Source organism: Sipha flava, unplaced genomic scaffold (assembly GCF_003268045.1).
Source record: "Sipha flava isolate LNK unplaced genomic scaffold, YSA_version1 258_pilon_pilon, whole genome shotgun sequence".
NCBI lineage: Eukaryota > Metazoa > Arthropoda > Insecta > Hemiptera > Aphididae > Sipha > Sipha flava.
Window position 1 is genome coordinate 339,744 of NW_020272917.1, and position 25,530 is coordinate 365,273.

General features: G+C 33.1%; 3 protein-coding genes and 1 non-coding gene across 4 annotated transcripts; all 4 read left to right on the forward strand.

The window, feature by feature from the left end:
* The first annotated feature begins 376 nt into the window (after positions 1-376).
* On the forward strand, positions 377-13,058 carry LOC112684809. The gene is made up of 13 exons (XM_025556492.1): positions 377-1,065; positions 4,229-4,900; positions 4,985-4,993; positions 5,060-5,238; positions 5,605-5,864; positions 5,930-6,119; positions 9,434-9,643; positions 9,728-9,805; positions 9,875-9,953; positions 12,102-12,322; positions 12,405-12,510; positions 12,594-12,763; positions 12,822-13,058. The coding sequence occupies exons 1-13, from the start codon at positions 801-803 to the stop codon at positions 12,921-12,923; spliced, it is 2,541 nt and encodes an 846-aa protein (XP_025412277.1). The 5' UTR covers positions 377-800; the 3' UTR covers positions 12,924-13,058.
* A 4,534-nt stretch (positions 13,059-17,592) lies between these two features.
* Positions 17,593-23,569, forward strand: LOC112684914. The gene is made up of 2 exons (XM_025556647.1): positions 17,593-17,605; positions 22,317-23,569. Exon 2 carries the CDS (start codon positions 22,862-22,864, stop codon positions 23,567-23,569), a length of 708 nt encoding a protein of 235 aa, XP_025412432.1. The 5' UTR covers positions 17,593-17,605; positions 22,317-22,861.
* LOC112684913 (uncharacterized protein T26G10.4-like) lies at positions 19,996-21,657 on the forward strand. Its single transcript, XM_025556646.1, has one exon. It carries the CDS (start codon positions 19,996-19,998, stop codon positions 21,655-21,657), a length of 1,662 nt encoding a protein of 553 aa, XP_025412431.1.
* Positions 22,070-22,244, forward strand: LOC112684940. Its single transcript, XR_003148742.1, has one exon. It is a non-coding gene; the product is annotated as a U2 spliceosomal RNA (small nuclear RNA).
* Positions 23,570-25,530: the final 1,961 nt, after the last annotated feature.

Sequence of the window (25,530 nt, forward strand, 5' to 3'; positions counted from 1 at the left end):
GTGCAATTTTGTAAAAGCGAGAAGTGAAGGTATACTTGACTCTTGTACATCGCACTCTTGTTTACGTATAAGGATCGCGATTTACGACACCGACGCCAAATCGAGCTCACTCGACGATCATTGGTGATCAGGTGGCTGGCGATAGTTCTTTTATGGGACTAAACGGGACACGTTAAGGGTACATTGCGTCTTAGCTTTTGTAACGGCTGGCCGAATTACCGATTGATACGTCAGCAACTGGTTACACGTAAATCGTTCGGATTGGTCGGGACGCCGGCAACGTTGTGCGTGCTCACGTTTGCCAACGTGTATTCGACGGACGTACGCGCCCAGGAGCGGCGCACCGATGTGTGCACAAAGTCCGATCGAACGGCGGCGCACGAGCACGGCAACGTCGCATGCAACACTGGCATCTATCGCTGATAAACGCTCTCATTGGATCTTCGTCTGCCGCTCTGTAACGAACCCTCCGTTCTACACAAATCTTCGTTCGTTTTTTTTTTTTTATTTCACGTGTTTTCATTAACGTTCGGAAACTGATTTACACAAAAGTATAACCCATTGGTGTGCGCTACGTTGTCCAGTGAACGGCCGACGATTTGTGCGGTCCGCTAGAACATCGAAATCGAAGTATAACACGCCGTAGTAACGGGCGGCAACGACGGTTTGTCGTCGCATCGTACCGTGCCGTGTTTCGGACGACGGTGTTCGTTGGTTCACAAATCGTTTTCCGGCGATCATCTAAACTTATCTTAACTGATGCGCCAGTCGCCTATGCTGCCGTCGCCACCATCATAACTATGGCTGTCACCGCTACTGCTACCACCGCTAGTGCAACTATCACTACTGTCGCTAATACAATTACAACTACCGCCGTTTCTCGGGATGCTGTTACAGTCCCTAGGTCTCCGAATGTTACTCACTCCACAGCGTCTTCAAAATTGGATTACTCCAACTCGGCTGCTGCCTTGTTGATCAATGAAATTTCCGCAGCCAATGACAAAAATGATGACGCACAAAATCAACAGAAGCCTGAAGCTGTTGCTGAAACTTCTACAGCCAACAGTAAGTCAATACTGTATCATTGTTTTTTTTCAACCATCTTTCTGGTGTATTCCAGACACTGGTATATGTTTGCATACGAATACTTAGCTTTTGAGGTTTTATTGACAATTTGTTGTGCCTCTTCTGTCCTATTTCATTTCCATCGAGAACTCATAAGGCATCTAACTGGTTGATAATCTTATTTTATCTATCATAAGTAAATGATTATTAGTAATTGGATTTTCAGTTTCATTGATTTTGAACTATGTGTACATGATTATTACTACATTTGGCCATGTATTTCTTGTTCAACATCTTATTATTGCATGTATATACTGAAATTCAGTTTTACCTAATAGTTTTATTTTTATTAGTTTGGGTTCTGAAACTATGGTTAAATTTTTGAAATTTTATATAATTTAATAACTTTTTTAGACAATTTATCAAATTTTCCTTGTGTGGTTGTTTAAAATTTATGGAAATTAATAGCACTTTCTTTTTATTAATTTTAATGCACTGATTAAAATAATAGGTTAATATCATGAAAAAAACTGCTCTACTATGCTATCATATATAGTACAATTATATTAATTTTGTTTAGCACGAGGTATCTACAGAAAATAGTATTTTAGAAAACAATATTTTGTTTGTAAACCATAAAATGGTGGAATTTTATCATTTAAATAAGTTTAAATAAAGATTAAATATTCATTTGAATTATTAAGAGGTACTAATGATTTTAATATATTTTTATATAGAGCTTAGAGGCTTCTAGAGTTGTTGAGTTAGGTTAGTAAAAATATTTTTATACATTTATGATTTTATTTATGTTCAGACCTAAATTTGATTTTTGCCTAATTTCATACCTAATATTTATGTTTAATCCAATTGTCAAGTGTCAATCATAAATTAATCTAATTTTACGTTTGCCTCATTTAATTATTAACCTCAGATACAATCAAATATGTTTGTAGTATTATTAAAAAATAATAAAATACAGTTGACCCATATTTTACTTAAATTATAATTAGGTAGAACTTTTTACATTTTTTCTGAGCTACCTCATGTTGATTTATTTTAAGTGGTAAAAAAATTCCCGTATAAATATGGATTTTTATTAGTTAGATAGAATATTAATTAGACCTATATTAAGTGAATAATAATCTTGAAATAAAAACGTCGTTTTTTTTTTTTTTTTATTATTAATTGTATGTTTTGCATTAATTATTTTCTTCAGTTATTTAAAATGATTACACTAAGAATCTTCAAAAATTATTTGCAAACTGTTTTTTTTTATTTTTTTAAATGGTAGTTTTTCATATCATTACATATTGGTACATTTTTTAGAATAATATTTAAATGATTTTAGTTATTTAGTATACCTATTATTTTACATTTACTGATACAAATTGATTAGTGCAAACTTTCAAAAATAGACTTCAAAATATGAATAAGTACTTAAAATTTTTTGAATATCAATATTAAATGAAGTGTCGTATCTATGTCAACAGTTGAGGGATTAAAATATTTTCTTGTTATGAACTTATGCTACTTAAATTTTTTAAGAAAATGTTTTTAAGTTTTTTTATTCTTATACAAATAAAACTTAGTTAAATACAACAACAATAATAATAATATTATCTTAATTATATATTTAACTTTCAATTAGTTTTAGTTTCAATTAACAAATTCATGGTATTTCCGGTTAGATAAAAATTAAAATATCATAGAAACTTATTTTTAGTTTTTAATTAAATTTTATTAAATTGCTTACAAATACTATGCTGCCATTAGGTGATATTATAAAAGTTAACATTGGGGGTATATTTCTTATTTGTTCTAAATATGCTATTAATATTATTTCATATTATAATTTATAACAAACCTTTATAATAGGTATCTAGGAAAAGTTATCTATAAAAATCTAAAAAAAATCTTAGTTAACAAACTAACAGATGTATGATTATGTTATAAAACAGCAGTTCTTAACCTGTGGTCCGCGATATTCATTTCGAGGGTCCACGAGAGCCCTAACACTTAAAATACGTTAATATGTGACATGAGTGCATTATTATAATATTGTTGGATTATTATTATCATTAATTTATTTTTCATATATTTTTTATTATACAATAGATAGATCTTATCTTCATACAATGTTCAAAAACTTGTATCTTAAGTATAACATCAATCATCACATTAAGTTAATAAAAATTAAAAAAATTAAATTTTAAGAATACTAAAAAAAAAAAAAAAAAAAAAATTAAATTTAAATTAACTGAAAAATTAAGTGTAATAAAAATAATTATAAATATGTATGTTTTGTTATGTCTACTAATATAATTTATTATATAAAATCATTATTATAATTTTGGTTTTAATAACATGAAAATTTTTGTAGAAAGAAAAAATGCATTCGAAAAAAAAAATTGGTAAGGAGGTCTGCAATTTCTAAAAAATTTTCATCAGGGTCCGTGATCTACAAAAGGTTAAGAACCACTATTATAAAACATACTAAATTATAATTATAGGTTTAGCAAAAACAATTTATTTCACCAACTGAATATTTATGTTACTTAAATGGAAATTTATGAAATTTGTTTTAGAAAGAAATGTTATATGGCTCATTGGTAAAATTTTCCTGCTTGACAAATGAATAATTTTCTTAAATTGACTTAGTTGTTATTTTTCAAGTAGTTTTATATTCTTTTGTGATGGATCAATTGAAAAAAATCTCTAATGTTCAATATGTTCTGAAGATTTAAAAATTAACATAATGATTCAATTGCATGTGCTTTTATATTTATTTTGTAGGATATTATCACAACTATGTTTATTGCTTTATATCTTTAACATAATATAACTATAAAGTATTTATAATTAATTTATACTTAATAGAGTTAGGTCATTAGGTCATTTTATATTTATTATTTAATAATTTAAATTAGTCAAAAAAAAATAATTTATGTTTAATAATTCATTATTTATTTTCACTTGTATATTTGATACTGATTTCAAAGATTCAAATATTTTCTGTCTTATTGTTATGATTGTCTTTTATTAATTATCTTATTATGATTATTGTTATTAATTTAACTTAATTAATTTACATAGCTTGACTAGATATATTTTAATATATTTTACTAAATATTTCTCTAATACATTTTTATTATGAATTTTTCAGGTAAACCTCTAAATGTTCTCAATGAATCAACTTCTATATCTTTTTCTCCCATTAATGAGTTAACAATTGGTCTAAAACGAACTTTATCAGATGATATATTAGTCAGTGATAAGATTAAAAAATCTAAATTAACTGTTGATAATAGTAATAGTAATGAAAAAATTGAAGTTTCCACCTTAATTCATAGAAATAACCCGAAAGAGAATGATATTAAAGTTTTAAATAAAAAACCTAAAAACATAAATACAATCAAAGAATCATCTCATTTAAATAAAATATATGATTCTTCTGTTTCTAATGAAATTCCTAAAAATAACAGCGTTAAAGATATCCCAGATAATCAGAATCATAACAATACTAATGACATTAGTTCTGACAATCATAATGTATATTCTCCCTATAAAACATCTATTTGTAAAAAAGTTGATGATAAAAATCAATCAAGTAATATATTTATTAATACATCTACATGTGGAGTAGAAATAATTAGTGCTGGATCAGTATATGATAGTGAAAATGATGATGATGTCAATGATAATAGCTCTTTACTGAATAGTTCATGTTCCGACAAGTTAGTAATAGTAGAGAATTCTGATCTTGAAGATGCTGATAACATTTCTCAGTTTAGAGATAAAATAGAATCAAATGTCAATGAAACATCAAAAACAGAAAGTAATTTAAATCAATCAAATACTGATGAATTAGGATGGAGCATTTCCATATCTAATACCCTCCTTAAATTATATATTTTTTCAGGTATTCAAGGTAATTTACCTGAAATTTTTCATTCATATTCAAGAACTAATAATCAGAATGAAAACTTAATGGCAGGGGCAAAAGATATTGAAGATGTTGAATCAGATAGCAATTCTGAATCAACTAATCAAAATGTTGAATTAATACTTGATGAAAAAGATGTCCAAAATGTTTTGAATGGAATTAGCGAAATGGCTGATAATGATTTTCCTTATTTATTGAAATGTTTTAATGATAAAAATATGACTTTTACTGTAAGACATTTTTTTTTTATATTATACGTCACTGATACAGGTAGCTGTCAACTTGCTCTTGCTACATTTATGTACAATAGTTTCAATGTATTTCTAATTTTTGATGTTGAGTATTCATTTATTTAAATTTTAGTTTTAAATTTGACCCTAAATGATAAATATAGTTATTCTAATATTATTCATAACATTCAATGCACTTTTATTATAATATTAAAATTTTAATAGATTACATATTAGCTTATGATATTCTTTATTACTTAAAATGTATTGACTAAAATAAAATGGAGTATGGTTAGCAGTTGCCAATTTTTTTAACTACTTATATTATTTAATAATAACTTTAATAAATTATAATTTTTGTCTTAGCAATTTGAAAGTATATGTACTCAAAAGATGCTTGAAGTTATGACTGAAAAATTAGGTAATGGTAGGCACCGAAAAGAACTTCAGATGATTTTGGAAAGAGAGAAAATTTGGAGGACAAAGTTCTCAACGTTAAATAGACAATGTAAAGAACTCAAAACTATTGTCAGCATGCATATGAATGATTTGCGTAACAATCCAAATGCTAAACCACATGTAATTACAAGGACTGTAGGTTTACAAGCAGTATTAACTCCAAAAAAAGGTAAATTGATTATTAACAAATTGTAGTTTTATAAATTATTTATAGAAATATATTATAATTTTAGGATAGTAGTGTTCAGTCATCAAAAGTAAATATTGCTTCTACTTCTGTACAGCAACATGAGGAACCCAGTGAAGCTATCGATATTACTAGTGATGATGAAAATGATGTCATTGTATTAGATAAAATAAAAAATCCTAAACCATCATGCTCAAAAAATGTTGAATGTGCAACTAATACAACTCCTATAAAAGTAAATATTAATTTTAAATGTAGGATTTGTTACTCAACAAATCTACAATTGAATTTGAATCTGCTGTATTTCCTATTGAAATATATTTTTTTTTGTCATTGTACATTTCTGAGTTAAATTGGTAGAAAATCAAAATAGTATTAAATATTTATATTTTACATGCTATTAGGTGATGCATGAATTAATTGTCGTGGTTAGTGCCACTAAGTGATGAATGGTAACCATGATGCCGGAAAGTTAAGATTGACTTAAATAGTTAAATTTCAAATAGAAAAGTAATTTTTTATATAGAGACCCATTAAAATTAAAATGTTGAAAAAACTAAACATTTTAACTTTTCATTCTATTTATTTTTCATAAAATAAGTAATTTTATGTGCTAGAAAATGTTTTATTTAGATCATGATAATTGACATTCATATAGTATTATAGTTAAACTACTGAATAGTGAACCCACGGTAAGTCAAACAGATGATTATGAAGAAGAGGAAGACATAAACGAAAGCCTAAAAAACGAAGAACTGGAACCAAGCAGAGTAGAAATAGAAATGGTTATTAAGTCACTTAAGAATAATAAAGCAGCAGAAGAAGACTGAATCTGCGGAGAACTACTTAAGCTAGGAAGCCCTAGGCTAACGGACGAGTTATACAATCTTATATCTAAGATATGACACACAGAAGAAATTCCTATCGAATGGAGAACATCAATTATCTGTCCAATATTAAAAAAAGGTGACCCTAAATGTGTAGAAAATTATAGGGGTATATCTCTCCTAGATGTGGGATACAAGGTTCTAGCGACGTTTCTCCTAAAAAGAATACAAGATATATCAGAGCGAGTGATTGGTGAATACTAGTATGGCTTTAGAAAAGTGAAGTCAACGATAAACTACATATTTACACTACGACAAATCCTTAGTAAACATTATGAATATAATAAGGACATTCATTTAGTGTTCGTGGATTTTAAACAAGCATATGATAATATAATCCGAAACAAATTATGGAATAATCTGACAAAATTGGGTATCCCAACGAAAATAGTAAAATTAATAAAATTATGCAATAATAATACAAACTGTGTTGTACGGGTACAAGGAGAATTATCAGAATCATTTAAAGTTGTGAAAGGATTAAGACAGGGTGACGTGTTATCGCCTGTGTTGTTTAATTTGGCGTTGGAAAGCGTGATACGAAGAACCTCACAACGACAACCAATGGAAGTAAATGGAAATCACACCCTCCTGGCATACGGGGATGACATAATAATATTGGGTAACATAAAGCAGGATATTGTAAACAGTATGAAAAACCTAATGAAAGAATGCAAGCATATGGGGTTGTTGATAAATCAGGAGAAAACCAAATATGTGTATATGACTAGGAAAGTACGCAGTGCTGAAGACAAATTAGATTTACAAGTCAACGGGATGTCCTTTCAACAAGTTCATGACTTTAAATATCTCGGAGTCAATATAAATAATAGAAATGGCATGCATAATGAAATCAAACTTCGTTTAAAAACCGGTAATGGGTGTTACTTTGCTCTGTCACATCTGCTAAAGTCAAAATTATTGTCTAAGAAAGCCAAAGAAACCTTACCATGTATCTTAGACCAGCTGTGACATACACCTGTTGTACCTGGGCCACAACAGCAGGAGATGAAAATAAACTAAGTATATTTGAAAGAAAGGTCTTAATAAAAATGTATGGTCCCATGTATAACTCTGACACCCAAGTGTGGGAGAGAAGGTCAAATTAACAGATAAAGCAGCTATATGGGAAAGAAAGTATAACACAATTTGTAAAAGGTACAAGATTGGAGTGGGCTGGCCACGTTTAGAGAGCCGATAACAGTATTTTCAAGACAGTACTTGTAAATAATTTAAACAGAAAAAGACCGCGTGGTAGACCAAAGCAACGTTGGTTAGATACAGTCAAAAGTGATATGAAGGAGCTGAGACCAGATTTGAACGAAGACATGGACCATGCATATAATAGTGAAGAATGGAAGGATTTAGTATTGACAGCAAAGGGCCTGATAAATGGCCTGTAACGTTAAAAAAAAAATAAAAAAAAATAGTATTATAGTTCTATAAAAATTCATATACTTGGTTTTGTATTTTTTTTTTTTTGTATAAACAATAACAATATAAGTTATTTCAGTATTATTGTTTTCACTGTTGATTCTGTAATATATTGTTCAGTCATAAAGTTCAAATTTTCGGCAATCAACCTACTGATTTCAATAGTAATGAGAATATTAGTGCTGTCATTTTTGGTCTGGTGGAACCCAATCATAAGTAAATATGGAGTGAAAGATGTTATCACTCTTGTCACTGTATTTTATTTTTTACATATCAGGGTTTTGGTGTCATAATTATTTAATATTATTTTTTAACTGTTAACAATGATTTTTGGTTATTATTTGTTTCATATAATTTTAAATGTAACTTTGTTTTAGTATATTTTTAAGTTTAAGGTAATTTTGAAAGATTTTAATATCTTCATAGGTATTATCACATAGGTAATAATTTAAATTGTATGACATATTTAAAAAAAAATTTATTTAATTTTTTAAATATTTTAATTATATATCTCAGGAAATACATATTTATGTATAAGGTTCAAAATTATATATGAAGCTAAACTGTGATATTTATTTTAACAAACAATTTTTCAAATTTATAAAATCCAACTATAAAATATTAGGTATAATTTTAATACCTATAAAAAGCTTATGTAGTATGTAATATTGGAGGTAAATATGTCTAGGTATTATTTATTTTGCTTATTATTATTGAATACTAATTTAAATAGTAGAGTAAGCTTTACATTTGTTAAATGTAACAAGGATTTCAAATCTTAAATTTTATATTACTTATTTTTGCATATTTATTAAATTTTAGTTTTATAGTACTATTTCTTTAATTTTAGATATATTATTAGCTTATATGCATTGCATTTTATTTATTTTGTGTTTTCATTAATTTTCATAACTTAGATTATAATTATAAAAAAAATTTGATTAAAATAGTTAAATCCTTTTATTTTTATAAATTTTGTAGTGTTAAAAAAACATTTTATTGTGCCTATATTAAGGTTCTTTTAGGTTATAGTAAAATATATATTTTAGCACTTACTAACTTATAATCTGAGTCTTAGTAATTATCAATAATATTTATTAATTTACTAACTTCTATACATTTATTTTTATTCTAAATGACTTCAAATTATGTAACTATTTTTAGTTCTAGTTATTCATATTTTGGTTTACTTTGATGCTTAGTTTTTTATTTTGTATATTAATTTTAGCAAAAGCCACGTATTACAAACGAACTACCAATTAAATCAGTTCCTCCTGCTGTACCTATTAATGAAGACAATACTGTTACTATTGATCTTACTGAGGATGATGATATTGAAGTTTCAAATGGCGTAAGTTTGGATAAATCACCTATCAAAATTGTACGACAAACTACTTTGAATCCAGGAGTATCACCAGGGACTTTACCAGCACAACTGGTAATTATTCAATCACCATTATTTATATGTATATTATTTGCAAAAAAATAAAATAAAAATACCATTTAAATTGTATTATTTTAGACAGCAAAGCCGCCACACATTTTGCCAAAAAATATAACATACATAGAAATACCCAACTTATCAAATTCAAGTTATATAGTAAGAACATCATCACCAAGTAAATAAAATAAATTGTTTTCAACTAATTATATTTAATTTTAATTGTAGGGAAATACTCAAATAGCAAATGCTACAAGCCTAAGCTCTATGAATAGGGATCCTCATAAAAGATCTATTTTTTATAAGGGTGAAAAATATGTACCTGTACAACATGAGTACAGCACTAATATCATATAAATATACTCTTATTACATTTAAGAGCAAAACTAATACTGGTCATCATCTATATCCCTTTCAGCACTAGAGCAGAATTTAATTTTATTGTTATTTCCTATTAAGCCATACATTTGTGTATACAAATTGTTATTTCTTTAAATACTACACCGAGTCCAGTAAGAGAACGCAACTGGGTGGCGACCAAAACACATCAATTTTTGCGCATTCCCACCATTTTACCAGCATGAACGTCTCGTTTAACGACCACTATCGATAGCGTTAACACCTGTCGCCGCGTGGTGGGGAATTTCACATGCGCGAAGTAGTTGCGTTCTCTCACTGGACGGTCTATAATAGTAATTTCTATTTTTGCATTGATTGAAAACCTACACAAATGTGTGGCTTAGTTTTGAAAATCTCAATAATTAAGACTAAGTAAAATAGTGATTTCAAAACAAATTACAACACAATTTGGTAGGTAATATCTATTATCATATTTAAGCTCGATTCACACTAGCGGTCTCGGTTCGATCCGGTCACAGTCTAGTCTCGACTGGTCAATTCACGATCCAGACCGCCGCGGTCACGAGCTTTTTAATCGAGACCGCCTAGTGTGAATAGTCAACCGCCGCGCTTATCTCAGTCATATCCATTGTTTTGATTGTTTTTTGAACACTTTTGTATACTTTGTGGCAACGTGCAGATAGAACTTGACTGATTGTGACCGGTAGTGAGAACTGTACATCATAATCCTTGACCGTGACCGGAACGAACCGAGACCGTTAGTGTGAATTGAGCTTTATATATCAGCTATATTTAGGAAAAAAAAACAAAAAAATACCAAAAATAAATAGACAATATTTTAATAACTTATATTGAGTTTCTTTGGAATTACATGTTTGTCGATAGGTCCAGCCATTAATTTTTTATTGAAATTTTTTTTTTTTAATATGTTTCTATTTTAGAATAATCAAAGTATTGAAAACTGTGATCATCATATATTTATATTCTATTTTATTATCAATAGCTACAAATATTTTTGACCTACATATATGTGTATGTTGGTCTTATACACGATTATAGATATCAAATAATATCATAGAATATATAAAATATATTTTGTGATAATATTATTAATTATCTATTGCAATAGTTTTATAATATTTATTTTAGTTCATTCACAACATTGATTGTGTGTGTACTACTGTACTACTACTACTGTTGTCTGTCTTTCCAATATTTTTTAATTGTTCTTTTTTTGTTTAGTGTTATAATTGTTTTAAACTATTAAAATATATTTTATTACGGAAATACCACCCAATTTAGTAGTCAATTCAGAAAATATTGTTACTTCCGGTACGGAGTAGGCACTACTACACTATTAAATAAACAACAACAAACTCTACTTGTTATAACTACTGGTTAAGTCCCAGAGTCTTTTAATGGTATTCAATTACCAGATCAGCAATATGGCCCACATGCTTTTATAGTAATGGAATTAGTATATAGTTATATAAAAAGAATCCTTCAGATTCGTATTTTGACAAAGCAACTTTATTCATGAATATGTATGCTTATGATGCTAGAATTTATTATTAATTTTTTTTTTTTTTTTTGTACTATACTGGTATTACAGAACTTCCAGTACACAGTTTACAGTACACAAATGTGTGAGTTATTTTTTAGCTTAATTTTTAGTTTTTTTTTTTTTTTTAAATTATTTATCCTATGCATTTGGATACATAATGAGTCTATATTGAAAATGAGAACATTTGGAGAAAAACAATCTAGGGTTTAAAGAGGGTATTAATGTACCTACAGTGTAGGTCCTACACAAATGTATAGATTGGTAGACAATGGATATAAAATTAAAATAATATTCAGTATGTAATAACAAAATTATTTATTTCACAAAAATGAAGGTTAGTGATGAAAGGGATATTTGTCTAATTTTACTAAATTTTCATTGGATGACAAAGCTCATTAAGCACTTGCTTATTTGCCGAGTGTACTAGTAAACCAAATTTATAGTCCCATATTTCATGATAGACCATTGCTCTTATGTGGAATGGAGTATAGTATATATTATTATTGTAATTACAAATATTAATAATTTCAGTTGTGGCTTCCAATTTAGTACAACAACCCGTAAATGTTGGGCAGACATTAAAGCCTGTACAGGTTGGATCGACTTTGAAGTCAGTACAAGTTCAACGTCATTCTTTAAACCCTGTTATAAAGTCTGTTAAGCCTGGTGTTGCTTTCACTACACGTCCGGTATCTGCATCTAAATCTAATGGAACATTACAACCTGTACCTCCTGCTATTCCTATAGAAAAAGTATGATTTCAGTTAATTTATTTGATGCTAAATGTTAATTTATTTATTTTATGTATGGTAATGAATTAATTTAATATTACAGCATCCTGCTCCATTGCCTAATCCTCCATTACAAAGAAATGTTCCTACATCAAAAAAAATTCCACCTGCACCAAGAATGACCCTTGCTAAATCTCCAGATTCAAAAGGTTTTTTTATATTATTGATGTTAAATTTTGTATACTATTTTTTATAAATATATTGAATTGTAAACATATTAATATTATTATAGCATTAGTGCTTTCTTGGAATATGAGTCTTAACAACACACATGCTGAAATTTCTGGTTATCAAATATTTGCTTATAAAGAATCACCTACAGATATTCCTAGAAGTGATCTTTGGAAAGAAATTGGAAACGTCAATGCTCTTCCTTTACCAATGGCTTGCTCATTAACGAAAGTAAATGTAATTATTACTAATTTTGAAAATAACTTAATTTGAATTAAAATTGTTTTAGTTTGTTGCTGGTGAAAGATACCATTTTGCAGTAAGAGCTAAGGATGTTTACAGTCGTGTTGGGCCATTTAGTGTAGCACACTCTATATATTCATCATTTTAATATGAGTTTTATTTGCATTGAAGGCTTTAACAGGTTTAGTAGTATTCTAGAATATTTGTTGCAGTGTAATTATTATTTTTAAGTAATTTTTTTTTAACTACTATGACCATTAAATAAAAAAAGAAATTATATTAAGTTTTTGTGATTTCATTCATAATGTGTTCATTTTTCCTTAATATTCACATAATTATTTGACTTATTTTTAAAAGGATCTTATTATAAGTAAATGTAAATTAATTATTTGAGATGTTAAGATAGTTCAAAAATTGTATTTACTATTATTATACTTCTACATTTTTATTTAAGGAATAATAGAAAATACATGAATTGTCATTTTGATGTTTCTATAACAATAATATTTGTTTTGTAAAATATATTAATATTTTTTTTTTTAGATATTATTTTTTATCCATATCAAAAAGTTAAAAAATATCTTAGTTGATGATCAATAATTATTATGTTTGATTTAAAGTTCAATTTTTTTTTATAACTGCATTTATTTATATTTTAGTAAAATGAAATAAAACTGTTTTTGAATTGGTCATTTTCACAGTTAAGTAATTTTCTTAATGAAATATATCTATTATTCTATAAATTGCAATTTATTTCTTAATTACTTAAAACCAATTGGGACTAAGTAGTTTTTTTTTTTACTGGTTATTGTATCACGGTAACTTAATATTATTATTTGCTCGGAAGATACCTGAATACTTATATGAAAAAATTTGATGGTTGTAAATTTTCGCCATGTTTGAATTTGACATGTTTAACCGCAATATAGGCCGATTCAATGCGAATAATTGGTATTCGTATTCGCTAGTGGTGTATCAAAGAAATTAAATTGTGTAAAGAAATATACATATGCATAACATACTAAGCTTTGTCTATTATTAATATATATATATATATATATATTTAATTACTAAAAGTGGTATCTTTTAAATTTATATAAAAAGAGTTATGTGTAAATTAGTAATATATTTGGTTTTGCTCTTCATGTATTTTTGTGTAATTTTAAGTAGTTTTATTAATTTCCTTGGGAAGCCAAATCTTTCGATAAGATATTATATTATATTATATTATATATAATATTAATAAGCAGAATAATATCTAGGTCAACTTAAAATGTCCTGGGTTTTACCACATTATAGTACCCAAGGAATGCCAGAACACATTTAAGATCATCCGTGACATATAGCATAAGATAATGGTAATGACATCAGCATATTAACATAATAAATCTACTTATTGTGCTTAAAATAACATGATATATATTCAGGGTTATCAACTGTCTGTTTTCATAATAAAGTATCTTGATTCTTGGAGCATTTTCTGACTCAAAAAACAAATTATGAATTTAGTATACCATACTTGTTTGGTTAGGTTATCAATACCAGTAAAGTATAGAATACAAAAAAAAAAAAATTCAACTGGTAAAATTTTTAATATCATTTTTTAAAAATATTAGGAATTACATTATTTTTATAAACAAATTATATAATATTTTTAAATATATACATTTTATTATTTTTAGCATCTTTTAGTAACTTTTCATCTCTTAAACATATGTGTCATATACTTCAGTGTATGTTTCATTAGCATTAAGGGTGATAAATAATTCATATTTAAGTATAAGAAGTTCAAGCCTATACTTATTTTCATCTCTATAGTTCATCATAGAAAATACTTTCTCACGGTTGATTTTGCAGGAATACTATGTATATAAAAAAAAAACTGTAAATATTATTTAGAGGAAATTTATTATTTGTAAGTTTTGAAATTTTTAACTGCCATTTACCATATATGAACTTGTATTTGATTATTTATATTAAAGGAAAAATGTACTTTCTAATTTAAGCTCGCTAATCAAATTTAACAATTCAGAATATTTAAGTTCATTCATTTTTTTTATTTTAACCAATATAAACTTAAGAAATCAAATAATTTATTCAAATAATAATTGCATTGTACAAAAAAGTTCAGAACATTTTTAATAAGGGTAAAATATGACATTCTGACCGCTACAAAAAATTTTGCTTAACCCAAATGAACAATTCGAATAATAATCGTAAGTCTAACAATCTGAATTATAAAACTAATTTAAATACTGCAATTTCTCCAAATTTTCAACACTTTATCGATCATCATCCAACTTTAAATATAAATTAACCAACATTTATTTATTTATTTATTATTATATACGGGATGTGTCCAATTAAGATAAAAAAAACCAGACAGTTATTTAATGCTAAATATAAATATAAAAGAAATAGTGGGTCTTCATTGGTTAGTTTCATCATACGGACAATAGGACGATTTATTAGATCATTACAGAGGCTAAAAGGAATTTGGAATGGGAAGGAATATCTGGAATAGAAACTTGGAACTCTAAAATTGAGTGTATGGAGAGCAGGGGAATCTACTTAGCCACATATAAGTTTAGAAAGAAACGTAAGATTAGCCTGTTTCCTCCTGTCGCATAGGCTTAACAAATGGAGACACTGCAACACAGGTTGATGCTCATGAGGAGCGCACTCAATCACTTGTGCAAAAGCGGTAAATTTCAAAAATTTATGCTGAACTCTATCAAGTTGACTGCTACCATCAAGTATGTACGGATCCCAAATAATTACTCCATACTCTAACACAGACCGAACGAAAGAGCAATATAAAGTCTTAAGTTAATTGGACAGTTTGAATTCAGTCAAAATTCTTTTAACAAAACCCAGGAACTTCAAAGCCTTACAAGTAACTTTCTCAATGTGAATCTGAAAAGTAAGCGATCTATCAAAAGTAATATTAAGGTCCATAACACAGTCACCTGATTGCTTTAGCGCAATATCGTTAATAGTGTATGTAAACACGATGTGCTCGTAGGAACGAGTGTAAGTTATTGTATAACATTTAAGGATACTAGGCTCCAAGCCTAGTCCTCGGGCCCAATGAGCGACAGTATTAAGATCATATTGTAAGAGTTTACAATCATCAATAGTGCTAATACGAAGAAAAATCTTAATATCATCAGCAAACAAAAGAAGTTAACTGTGCTGTATCACATCTTTGATACCATTAACAAAAAATGCAAAAACAACGGGTTATAGATGCCCATCTTGGGGTTACACTAAATGGGCTAAAACAGAAACCATTGATTTTGACAAGCTGTTTCCTCTCAGACAAATAGGAGCTGAACCACGATAATAGGAATTCACCAAACTCAAGATTTAACAGAATGCTCAATAATGCACGGTGATTCACGCGATCAAAGGCCTTGGTGATGTCCAAAAAAATAAAATCAAACTGTGAATGCTTGCTGAAGGCTTCAAAAACGTAACCATTAAAAATTAAAGTTGTAGTAGGCAGATTGGAAAATGTTCTATTTTTCCGCAAGAAATCCCAAAAAGATTTGGGATTGGTACAAAAAGACGTTTCGACTTGTTTAATGTAGTTATCATAACATTTCTTCGAAAGAAACTTATACCGCGCCTGAAGTAAATAAATGGTGTAGTCAAGTAGAATCTCTGTAAGCACCATGGGCTTTTCTTTTTTGAAGGGTCAAGCTTTTAAGGTCATTTAAGAACCATGGGGGAAACTTAAACTTCTTGAATTCGACAAAATTAATAATACAAAAGTGGAGAGCATCATATAAAGCATTAGTAGCTTCGTTCACATTTAAGGAATTAATAATATTATACCAATTGTAAGACAATAGAAATGGTTCAATTTTTTCGTAATCGGCTCTATAAAAATCAAAGAAGAGATGAGTTAATTCAAAATTATTAAAAACAGGGGTCAAAACAGTATCAATTTGATACACTTGGCGAATGCGATTTCTCGAGAAATCCGTTGGTATATAAAAAACAATATTATATTATATTTAATATGTCATTAATGCATCGACAATTCGTACGGCACGCCGCACGGTACAACAACCGGGATACCTAGAAAGTTTATCTTCAGATATTGGGTAATAACTAAATTTAAAAAATAAATAAATAAATTTAGTTACTACCCGATATGGCGTGTAGCTGTCGCCGAGTCTGATTACATATCATCGTATTTAATTACAGTCTATAGGTGACTATGGTTATTGGTAAAATAAGTTTTGCTCAGGGCTTCACAAAAGGTAGTGCCGGCCCTGTCTAAAAGTAGAACCGTATTCATAATCTGATAAGATGTTGGCAACGTGTATCCTATTTGTTACGGTGAAAAACTGTAACAATATTCAAGAAAAACGAAATTTTAGTTTCACTTAATATTTAATATATCTAGCTTACATTGCTTATAATAATATTGTTGTTGTTCGAGACTCGCTGCTTACACTCTCTGCGGGTCCAGAACCGGTCTCATATCTTATCGGATTGATCTGTTCACCGGGGCCGTAGAGAATGTTCTCGAGATCGGCGTTTTTTCTGTCGTCGAGTGACTCCCGTGGTGTGAGCCTCTGCGTGTGCCTGGCACATTTAGCGTACGATTGTGGTGTTTTTAGAACAGAGTTTTTTATTTCTATTTAGTTAGTGCACCCTTTATTTTGTGATTCGCCATTAACCAAGAATTTGTACCCGGGACCCATTCCAGTTTGCCCCTGCCGTTGCGGATCGTCCGTGTATTTGAGTTCCCGTCGCAAGTGTCGAGTTATCCACGGTCACGTGTGATAGAATCCAGCGGGACTCAAATATATTGAGGTACTGAGAGCTGTGCCTCCCTTTATATGATTACTTTATTGATATTGTAATATTTTAGTTTATTATTTTTGTGTATAATTAAATGGTTATTATACTGGTGTAAGGGCGCCCAACTACAATTTGTTATTATATTATAATAATCCATATAATAGTTGAATTATTTCCATTTTTTCATTATTATTATTATTAAGAAAATTAGTCCCGATCCCTCTGATCGATCCAAAATAGGACGTGCGATTCAGGACCACCTATATTCAGTTGCGTACGGCAAATACGTAGGCGTTTTGCCGCGTCGGCTTAAGCGCAAAACATTTGGTAGCAGAGCGTGGTTTCCGTCATTTTTGGTTCGATCGGAGTGCTTTTAATAGGGCATTTTATTCATTGGTTTTCTTTTCTTTGTTGTCTACCGAGTGACACCAAGGTTTTTTCTTTTTTTTTTTTGATTTATATTAAATAGTGTCGTACGTAATTTGTGTGCTATTTTAATAACCCTTCGATTATCTTCAAATTGGACGGTGTAAGAGACATCTCACAACATTCGCCAGACCGGTTTGACCATTGTTCGCGATTAATTCTTGCTCTCTGCTCGCTGTAATGCGATATTATTTATTACATTATTTCTTAACTGTGTTTTATTAATTGTGTTATCATTATTATTATTTGAACTATATAGTATATCCACGTAGTGGTAAGCAACCTGTATCTTCGTGTGTCGATTAGGATTATTGTGATTTTTATAGATAGTTTATATTGTCAAGTTATTGCGCAGTGCTTGCGGGGGTCTGATCACCTGAGACTTGTTCTATATTGATTATTATTAATTGGCATTCAGATATCGTATACGTGCGTACGCGTAATTACGTTCGCTGTGCAAGTGAATTGTCGAGGCTCAATTACGTATGTATCACTCCGGCAATATGACCGACGATGTCGAGCGTTTATCGCGATTGAAGATTTGCGCTGAGCTTAAACGCACTACCATTGTCAACAATATACGCGCAGTCCATGATCTTGCGGTACGTGTTGATAGCGACCCTTCCGTCTCTGCTGTGTTCCTTGCTAACGTGAATAATTTAGATGTGTTTTTGTCGCAATTTAAGGCGGAAGATGACTCGGTATTGGATTATCTTATCGCGACGAGTCACCAGGATCAGTATTTTACCGATCTGCCATCCGAAGTGCGCGCGCTTATTAATGAATGTCGCGCAATCGCTGATAGTTTACCCAAATCGGGTTCTGGTCCATTTAATGTGGCACCATTAGTTCAGTCTGACTCACGGAAGAGTACGGCTTCGATTATCTCCGACTCCGACTCTCAACGACCGTTATCACGCCTTCCTGAGATTCCGCTTCCCCGTTTTGATGGTGATCCTCATTATTGGCCTACTTTTCGTGATTGCTTCCAGGCCTTGGTTGATTCTAGAACAAACCTTTCCGACGTGGAAAAAATGTACTATTTAATTGGTTGTCTTGATGGGCCCGCCGCGGACGCTATTCGTCGCATACCTGTGACAGCTGAAAATTACCAATTAGCAGTAAAAACATTAAATACTCGTTTTCATCGCCCCCGTTTAGTCGCCACGTCATTGGTGGATCAATTACTATGCGTTCCAGTATCACAACAAGAATCAGTGCCCGACCTCAGTGCCTTTGTCTCTACGTTCACCGAAAACATTGCATTGCTAAACGCGCTTGATATTCCCAACATGGGATCATTTATTCTGTTTAATCTCGCCTTCCGCTCCTTACCGGTGACTACCCGGAAAATTTTTGAATCTACTGTGAACACTGAGTATCCATCCATCGACGAGTTAGTAGATTTCGTCCAGTCACTTATCAATATTTTAAAATTAGCGGGTGACAATCGCAAGCTTCGAGGCAGCTCGTTACCTAATCCTACAGCCATTGTGAGTCAAAAAGTAAAATGGGGGGAGACGGGCTACGTAGAATCGAATCGCGACGCCCTGTCACGCTGGTATCCATGAAGCCGGCCATCTCTTGTCCATGTTGTCAAGGTGCACATGCAGTTGCGTCATGTTCTCGGTTCAAATCTTGGACAGTAGAGGAACGTAATCGATGGATTAGATCACAAGGATTATGCCTAATATTTTTTAATGACAAGCACTGGGCCAATAAATGTAAGGTGAGGATACGCTGTAGTTCGTGCTCGCGTAACCACCATTCGTTGCTGCATCCTTCAGTTTCCGTTCCAGACACCCCTTCACCAAATCCATCGTCATTGCCAGCTGCGCTTTGTACTGCGGTTACAGTTCCGGGACATCTACTCCGGTGCTACATCATCGGTGAGCACGGCCGGAGGAAAGACAGCGGACATTCCATTACGATCCGGAATTAAACAAGGTTGTCCACTCAGCGGACTCCTGTTTATAATGGCCATCGACCCGGTCGTCAGTGGCGCCCAAGGTGAAGCCACCGAACACTGCGTGCTCGCCTTCGCGGACGACCTATGCCTTATCGAAAACAGCCCGGCCAATTTTCAATCCTCCATAGACGCGGTTCGTGATGACCTGTCCTCCTTGGGCCTCATGCTAAACCCTTTGAAATGTTCAACGCTCCATATTTCGGGTAACCGACCAGTGGGCGTGAGGGATACCGAGTTCCGTGTAAACGGATCCCGTTTACGCCCACTGGCCGAGGGCGAAGCCGCCTCATTCTTGGGAGCACAAGTAGGCTTCAACATTGTACCGCCTATGGCTACCCTAGCCGATATAATAACTACGGGCCTTAAAATAGTTCGGAGCAAACTGGCCCCGTGGCAAAGGCTCGATGCACTAAAAACTTTCTTCTTTCCATCCACCGTCCACCTGATGAGAGTCGGAACTTTTAAAAAAATGGACTGGGCCAAGGTGGACCAGATTTTACGGCCCGAACTTAAAGCCACATTATACTTACCCCAGGAGGCGTCCGGTGAATACATTTATGGTTCCACACGGAGAGGAGGGTGCGGGATCCGTATACTCGCCGAAGACGCTGATATAGCCGCAATTGACTCAGCGTTCAAACTAATGACGTCGCCAGACATACGAGTCTCCATTGAAGCGCACGAACACGTTACCGAAACAACTATAAAGAGAATCGGCCGCCTACCAACCATAACAGAGGTCGCTGAATTCCTTTCTGGAAACCACGAGGGCGTGTTTAGGGAGACCCGTGGCTCTACCATTTCCAATGTTTGGACGAGAGCTCGTAACGCATCGAAACGGCTGGAGGTCGGCTGGGGCTTGGACCCGTGCCCTTCCATCCAACATGGCGGCTCCACGCTTAGGGAAAAACAGAGGCGTGAAGTAATGAAAACATTACGGGACGACAACAGAATTCAACGCAGTAACGTCCTGATCGAAAAACCAGACCAAGGCCGAGCAATGGAGTGCGTAGGAGCACATCCCGCCTCTCACCACTTTTTAAGGAACGGAGACTTCATGCGATTTGCGGACTGGCGGTTTGTACACCGCGCCCGCCTAAACCTAGTACCGTTAAATGGGGCCTCGTCGTGGAGGGTCGGTGACCGCAGGTGCAGACGATGTGGATACATAACAGAAAGCCTAGCTCACGTCGTCAACCACTGCATGCGGTACACCGCCCTCTACATGGCGCGGCACAATGCAGTAATTGCAAGAATCAAGAAGGCGGCAGTTCGCAAGTTCGAGGTCCTCTCCGAGAACCAGGTCATAGGCAGCCGCGGGTTGCGCCTTGACTTGGTTCTTCGGAAAGGCCCGAAAATATATATCATAGATGCAACCATAGTATTCGAGAACAGATTGCCCGCATTCCAAGCAGCAGCTGAGGACAAAAAGACCAAATATGAAGAACTGCGTTCTGAGATTGCAGCACAGCACTTAGCTGAAGTAACCGTAGTGCCCTTCATTGTCGGGTCATTAGGTGCTTGGGACCCCGACAACGACAGCTTCTTAAGACTATTATGCAGCCGTTCGTACGGGAAGCTACTCCAAAAATTATGTGTAAGTGAAACAATTAAATTCACAAGAAGCATTTACATAGAACACATAACGGGAGTCCGACAATCTGATTAAAATCATTTCCCAAAACATCTCTTTACACTCAATACTTTATTCCTATTTTCTTTTTACCACTGTTTTATTATTATTATTGTATACCTTTTATCATTGGTTATACATTTTATAATTCCTATACTCGGATATTTCTTGTCCACTTTATTACTAATTTTATACTCTACCTATATTTTACCATATTGTTTTTTTTTATTGTTTTATATATTTATTCCTTTTTAATTATTTTTATTCATATGATATATATATTTTTACCTATTTATTTATTTATTATTTACTGTTTTTATATATTTATTACTATAGCTGCTTAAAATTTATCAAAAATTATATTTATGTACTATATTTACTAAGACCACAATTATGTGTCCTTCCAACATAAAAAATGTTTTAGCCCACATGTCTGTCAACTCACCATAAACATTTTATAAATAAAAATCTGTTCTTATCAGCTTAACATCTGATACGTCCTTCATAGAAGGACTCAAATGTTAAACTAATTTTTTTAAATTTAGTGGAGACTTTGGGGCTTGCTCCTGCTCCACCGCGGGTTGACCCGGTATTGCAGTACCACCGGGAACGGCCCACATAATACATTGATTATAATCATAGTTAATACAATCGTAGGTTAGGAATTTAGTAGTTATACAAATTTCTTTGTGCAGGTCCACTAATTTTCCATTTCAATTCCTATGCAATGCATGATCACGGTGCCCAAGTTCGATCACTCGCTACTAGAGAGCATTATATTATCATCATTTTTTTATAACGTCAAAATATTTATTATCAATATCAAAAATGTTCCTTGTCGTTTTGTTTGTACGTTTTATTCAATATTAATCAACCATAAACAACTGTAGTTAATATGTATATTCAACAATCGGTAAATTAATGCTGACAAGTCGATTGTTCGTCATGCTTTAACATATCAGACTTATGTTGATGACATTTGCGTGGGCGCTGACTCTGTAACTGATGCATTGGATTTGCAAGCCAAGCTGATTGCAGTACTGGGCAATGCGCAGTTAGAGCTTAAAAAGTGGTCCTCTAATACTTCCGCCATTTTGTATGCGGTTCCGGCGGACAGTCGTATGACTGAACCATTACCTTTCAATACGGTCGAGGACTTAGGTACCAAGGTGTTAGGCCTGGAGTGGCGTCCTCAAATAGATTGTTTCGGATGCATTAAATTAAGATTTTTCACTGGTGTATGTACACTAAGCGCGGGGTGTTGTCGCTAGTGGCTCGAATTTTCGACCCACTCGGCTTATTTGGTCCTATAATATTTCGTGCTAAATCTATAATGCAACAGACATGGGTACGAGGGCTAGCATGGGACGATCCACTGCCCGAAGACATTCATCAAGACTGGTCCAATTTCGTGTCAGAGTTGAGTCATATTACTTCTGTTAAGGTCCCTAGACACTTTGGGACGCGTTCCGCAGCTCCTTGTTATTTATTAGGTTTTGGTGATGCATCACAGCGCGGATACGCGGCAGTTGTCTATCTTTGTACCATTAATGATCATGGTGAACACTCAGTTTCCTTGGTTGGAACAAAGAATAAATTGGCGCCATTGAAACCATTGTCAGTTCCACGACTGGAGCTTAATGCAGCACTTTTGCTTGTGCGCTGGTTGCTGCGCATAAAAAACGTCCTAGAATCAACATTAGACATTATAGATGTTTACACATGGACGGATTCGACCATTGTGTTAACTTGGTTAACTGTACTTCATGAATGTTGTAAACAGTATGTTTCTAACCGATTACACCAGATAAGCTCCATCTTACCGAACTGTAAATGGCGTCATGTCGATTCGGAATATAATCCTGCAGACTGCGCCTCACGTGGGGTTAGACCGTTGGAATTAGCCAATCTTGAGCTATATTGGAATGGTCCACCATTCGTTTACTAATTCCGTTATCAGATCTCCCGGAAATGAACAAGTTGTCTCTCACCTCATGTGTAGTAGACATACCCACCGAATGGTTTACTCGATTTTCGAGTCTCGAGCACATATATCGCATCGTAGCTTAGATGAAGCGCTTCATTAGTAATACCACGCATCGTAAAACCAATAACACACCCACTCTAGGGCGTGAGGAGATTAACGCCACTGAACTCAGCATTATTATCGAGGCTCAGAGACTTCCATTCTCAATGTTACGAAACGAATTAGAAAGTGGAATTCGTATATCAGCTAAACATTTAGCTCGCCTATGTCCGTTCGTTGATTCCGTTGGTACCATTCGGGTTGGTGGACGGATTCGGCATTCTAGTTTACCTTATAAACAAAGGCATCCGGTTTTATTACCGAAAACTTCACACTTATCCATTCTCATCTGTCGTCATTGGCATAAAATCACCTGCCATTCAGGGCCCCGCGTTATGTCTTCTCTTATTCATCGTAGATATTGAATTATTGGTCTATGGTCAGTAATACGCGCTGTCATTAGTCGTTGCACAGTTTGTGTACGTTTTGAGGCCCCGAAGCCTCAGCCCATAATGTCAGACTTACCCCATTCACGTGTAAATGAGTGCCGCGCATTTGTTCATGTTGGTGTAGACTATGCGGGTCCTTTGCAAATGCGAGAACTACAATTGCGAAAGTTCCGGTCAATTAAGGTATATTTCGCCATATTCGTATGTTTCACCGTGAAAGCTGTCCACCTCGAGCTCGTTACCAATCTATACACTGAAGCATTTCTCGCAGCTTTTGACAGGTTCGTAGTGAGACGAGGTCTTCCCAGTGATATATATTCGGACTGCGGAACCAATTTTGTCGGTGCGGCAAAGCAATTGCGTCAACTTATTAACTCCCCGACGTCTCAACATCATATAATGGCCCACTCACCATCTTGTACTTGGAATTTTAATCCGCCTGGAGTACCCCACTCGGGGGATTGTGGGAAGCTGCAGTTCGCTTCGTGAAACGGATCCTTCTTCGTGTATTGGGTACGCATACCTTCTCTTACGAGGAAATGACTACTCTCTTGTCTGGCGTAGAGGCCGTCTTAAATTCACGACCACTGAGCCCATTATCTACCGATCCACATGACTTGGACTGTCTTTCGCCAGGTCATTTTTTAATTGGTCAACCTTTACTCGCTGTGCCGCCACGTGTTAACATCGATAGTGGCCATACTATCGTGAACCGATGGAAGTTACTTGATCAATGCCACCAGTCGTTTTGGCGTCGCTGGTCCAATGAGTATTTGCATACATTGCAAATTCGTCACAAGTGGTCTACAAATAAATCCAATATCAAGATTGATGATTTAGTATTGATTCGTGAGCATCTACCTCCATTAGAATGGCGCCTTGGTCGCGTTGTATAAATCTTCCCTGGGCCAGATGGAGTCGTACGAGTGGTCCGTCTACACACTAATCGCGGTCCAATAACCCGTCCAATGGTCAAGCTCACTCCATTCATAGAAGTCCAGCCGTCAACTCCGTTAACCCTATAGTAAGCACTGCGACGATCTGCGACCGCTCGATATAATTTACTATGTATACTTTTTTTCATTCTCTTATCTATTTATTGTTATTATAATTATTATTATCGCCCATCACTCCTTAGTGTACTTATTCTGTTCTTGTGATATTTTTTATTATTTTGTATTAGGTACAGCACCCTCCCCGTTATTCTCTTTATTATTATTACTAATTAAAATGTGAGGCATGGCCTCCCATGGAGGGAGAATGTTCGAGACTCGCTGCTTACACTCTCTGCGGGTCCAGAACCGGTCTCATATCTTATCGGATTGATCTGTTCACCGGGGCCGTAGAGAATGTTCTCGAGATCGGCGTTTTTCTGTCGTCGAGTGACTCCCGTGGTGTGAGCCTCTGCGTGTGCCTGGCACATTTAGCGTACGA

What these genes read in the sequence shown, in the direction of transcription:
- LOC112684914 (XM_025556647.1), top strand. Translation starts at nt 22,862, where the DNA reads ATGTACACTAAGCGCGGGGTGTTGTCGCTAGTGGCTCGAATTTTCGAC.
- LOC112684809 (XM_025556492.1), top strand. Translation starts at nt 801, where the DNA reads ATGGCTGTCACCGCTACTGCTACCACCGCTAGTGCAACTATCACTACT. An exon ending in GGACTTTACCAGCACAACTG is followed by an intron (nt 9,644 to 9,727) that starts GTAATTATTCAA and finishes GTATTATTTTAG; the next exon opens with ACAGCAAAGCCGCCACACAT. An exon ending in TATCAAATTCAAGTTATATA is followed by an intron (nt 9,806 to 9,874) that starts GTAAGAACATCA and finishes TTTTAATTGTAG; the next exon opens with GGAAATACTCAAATAGCAAA.
- LOC112684913 (XM_025556646.1), top strand. Translation starts at nt 19,996, where the DNA reads ATGGCCATCGACCCGGTCGTCAGTGGCGCCCAAGGTGAAGCCACCGAA.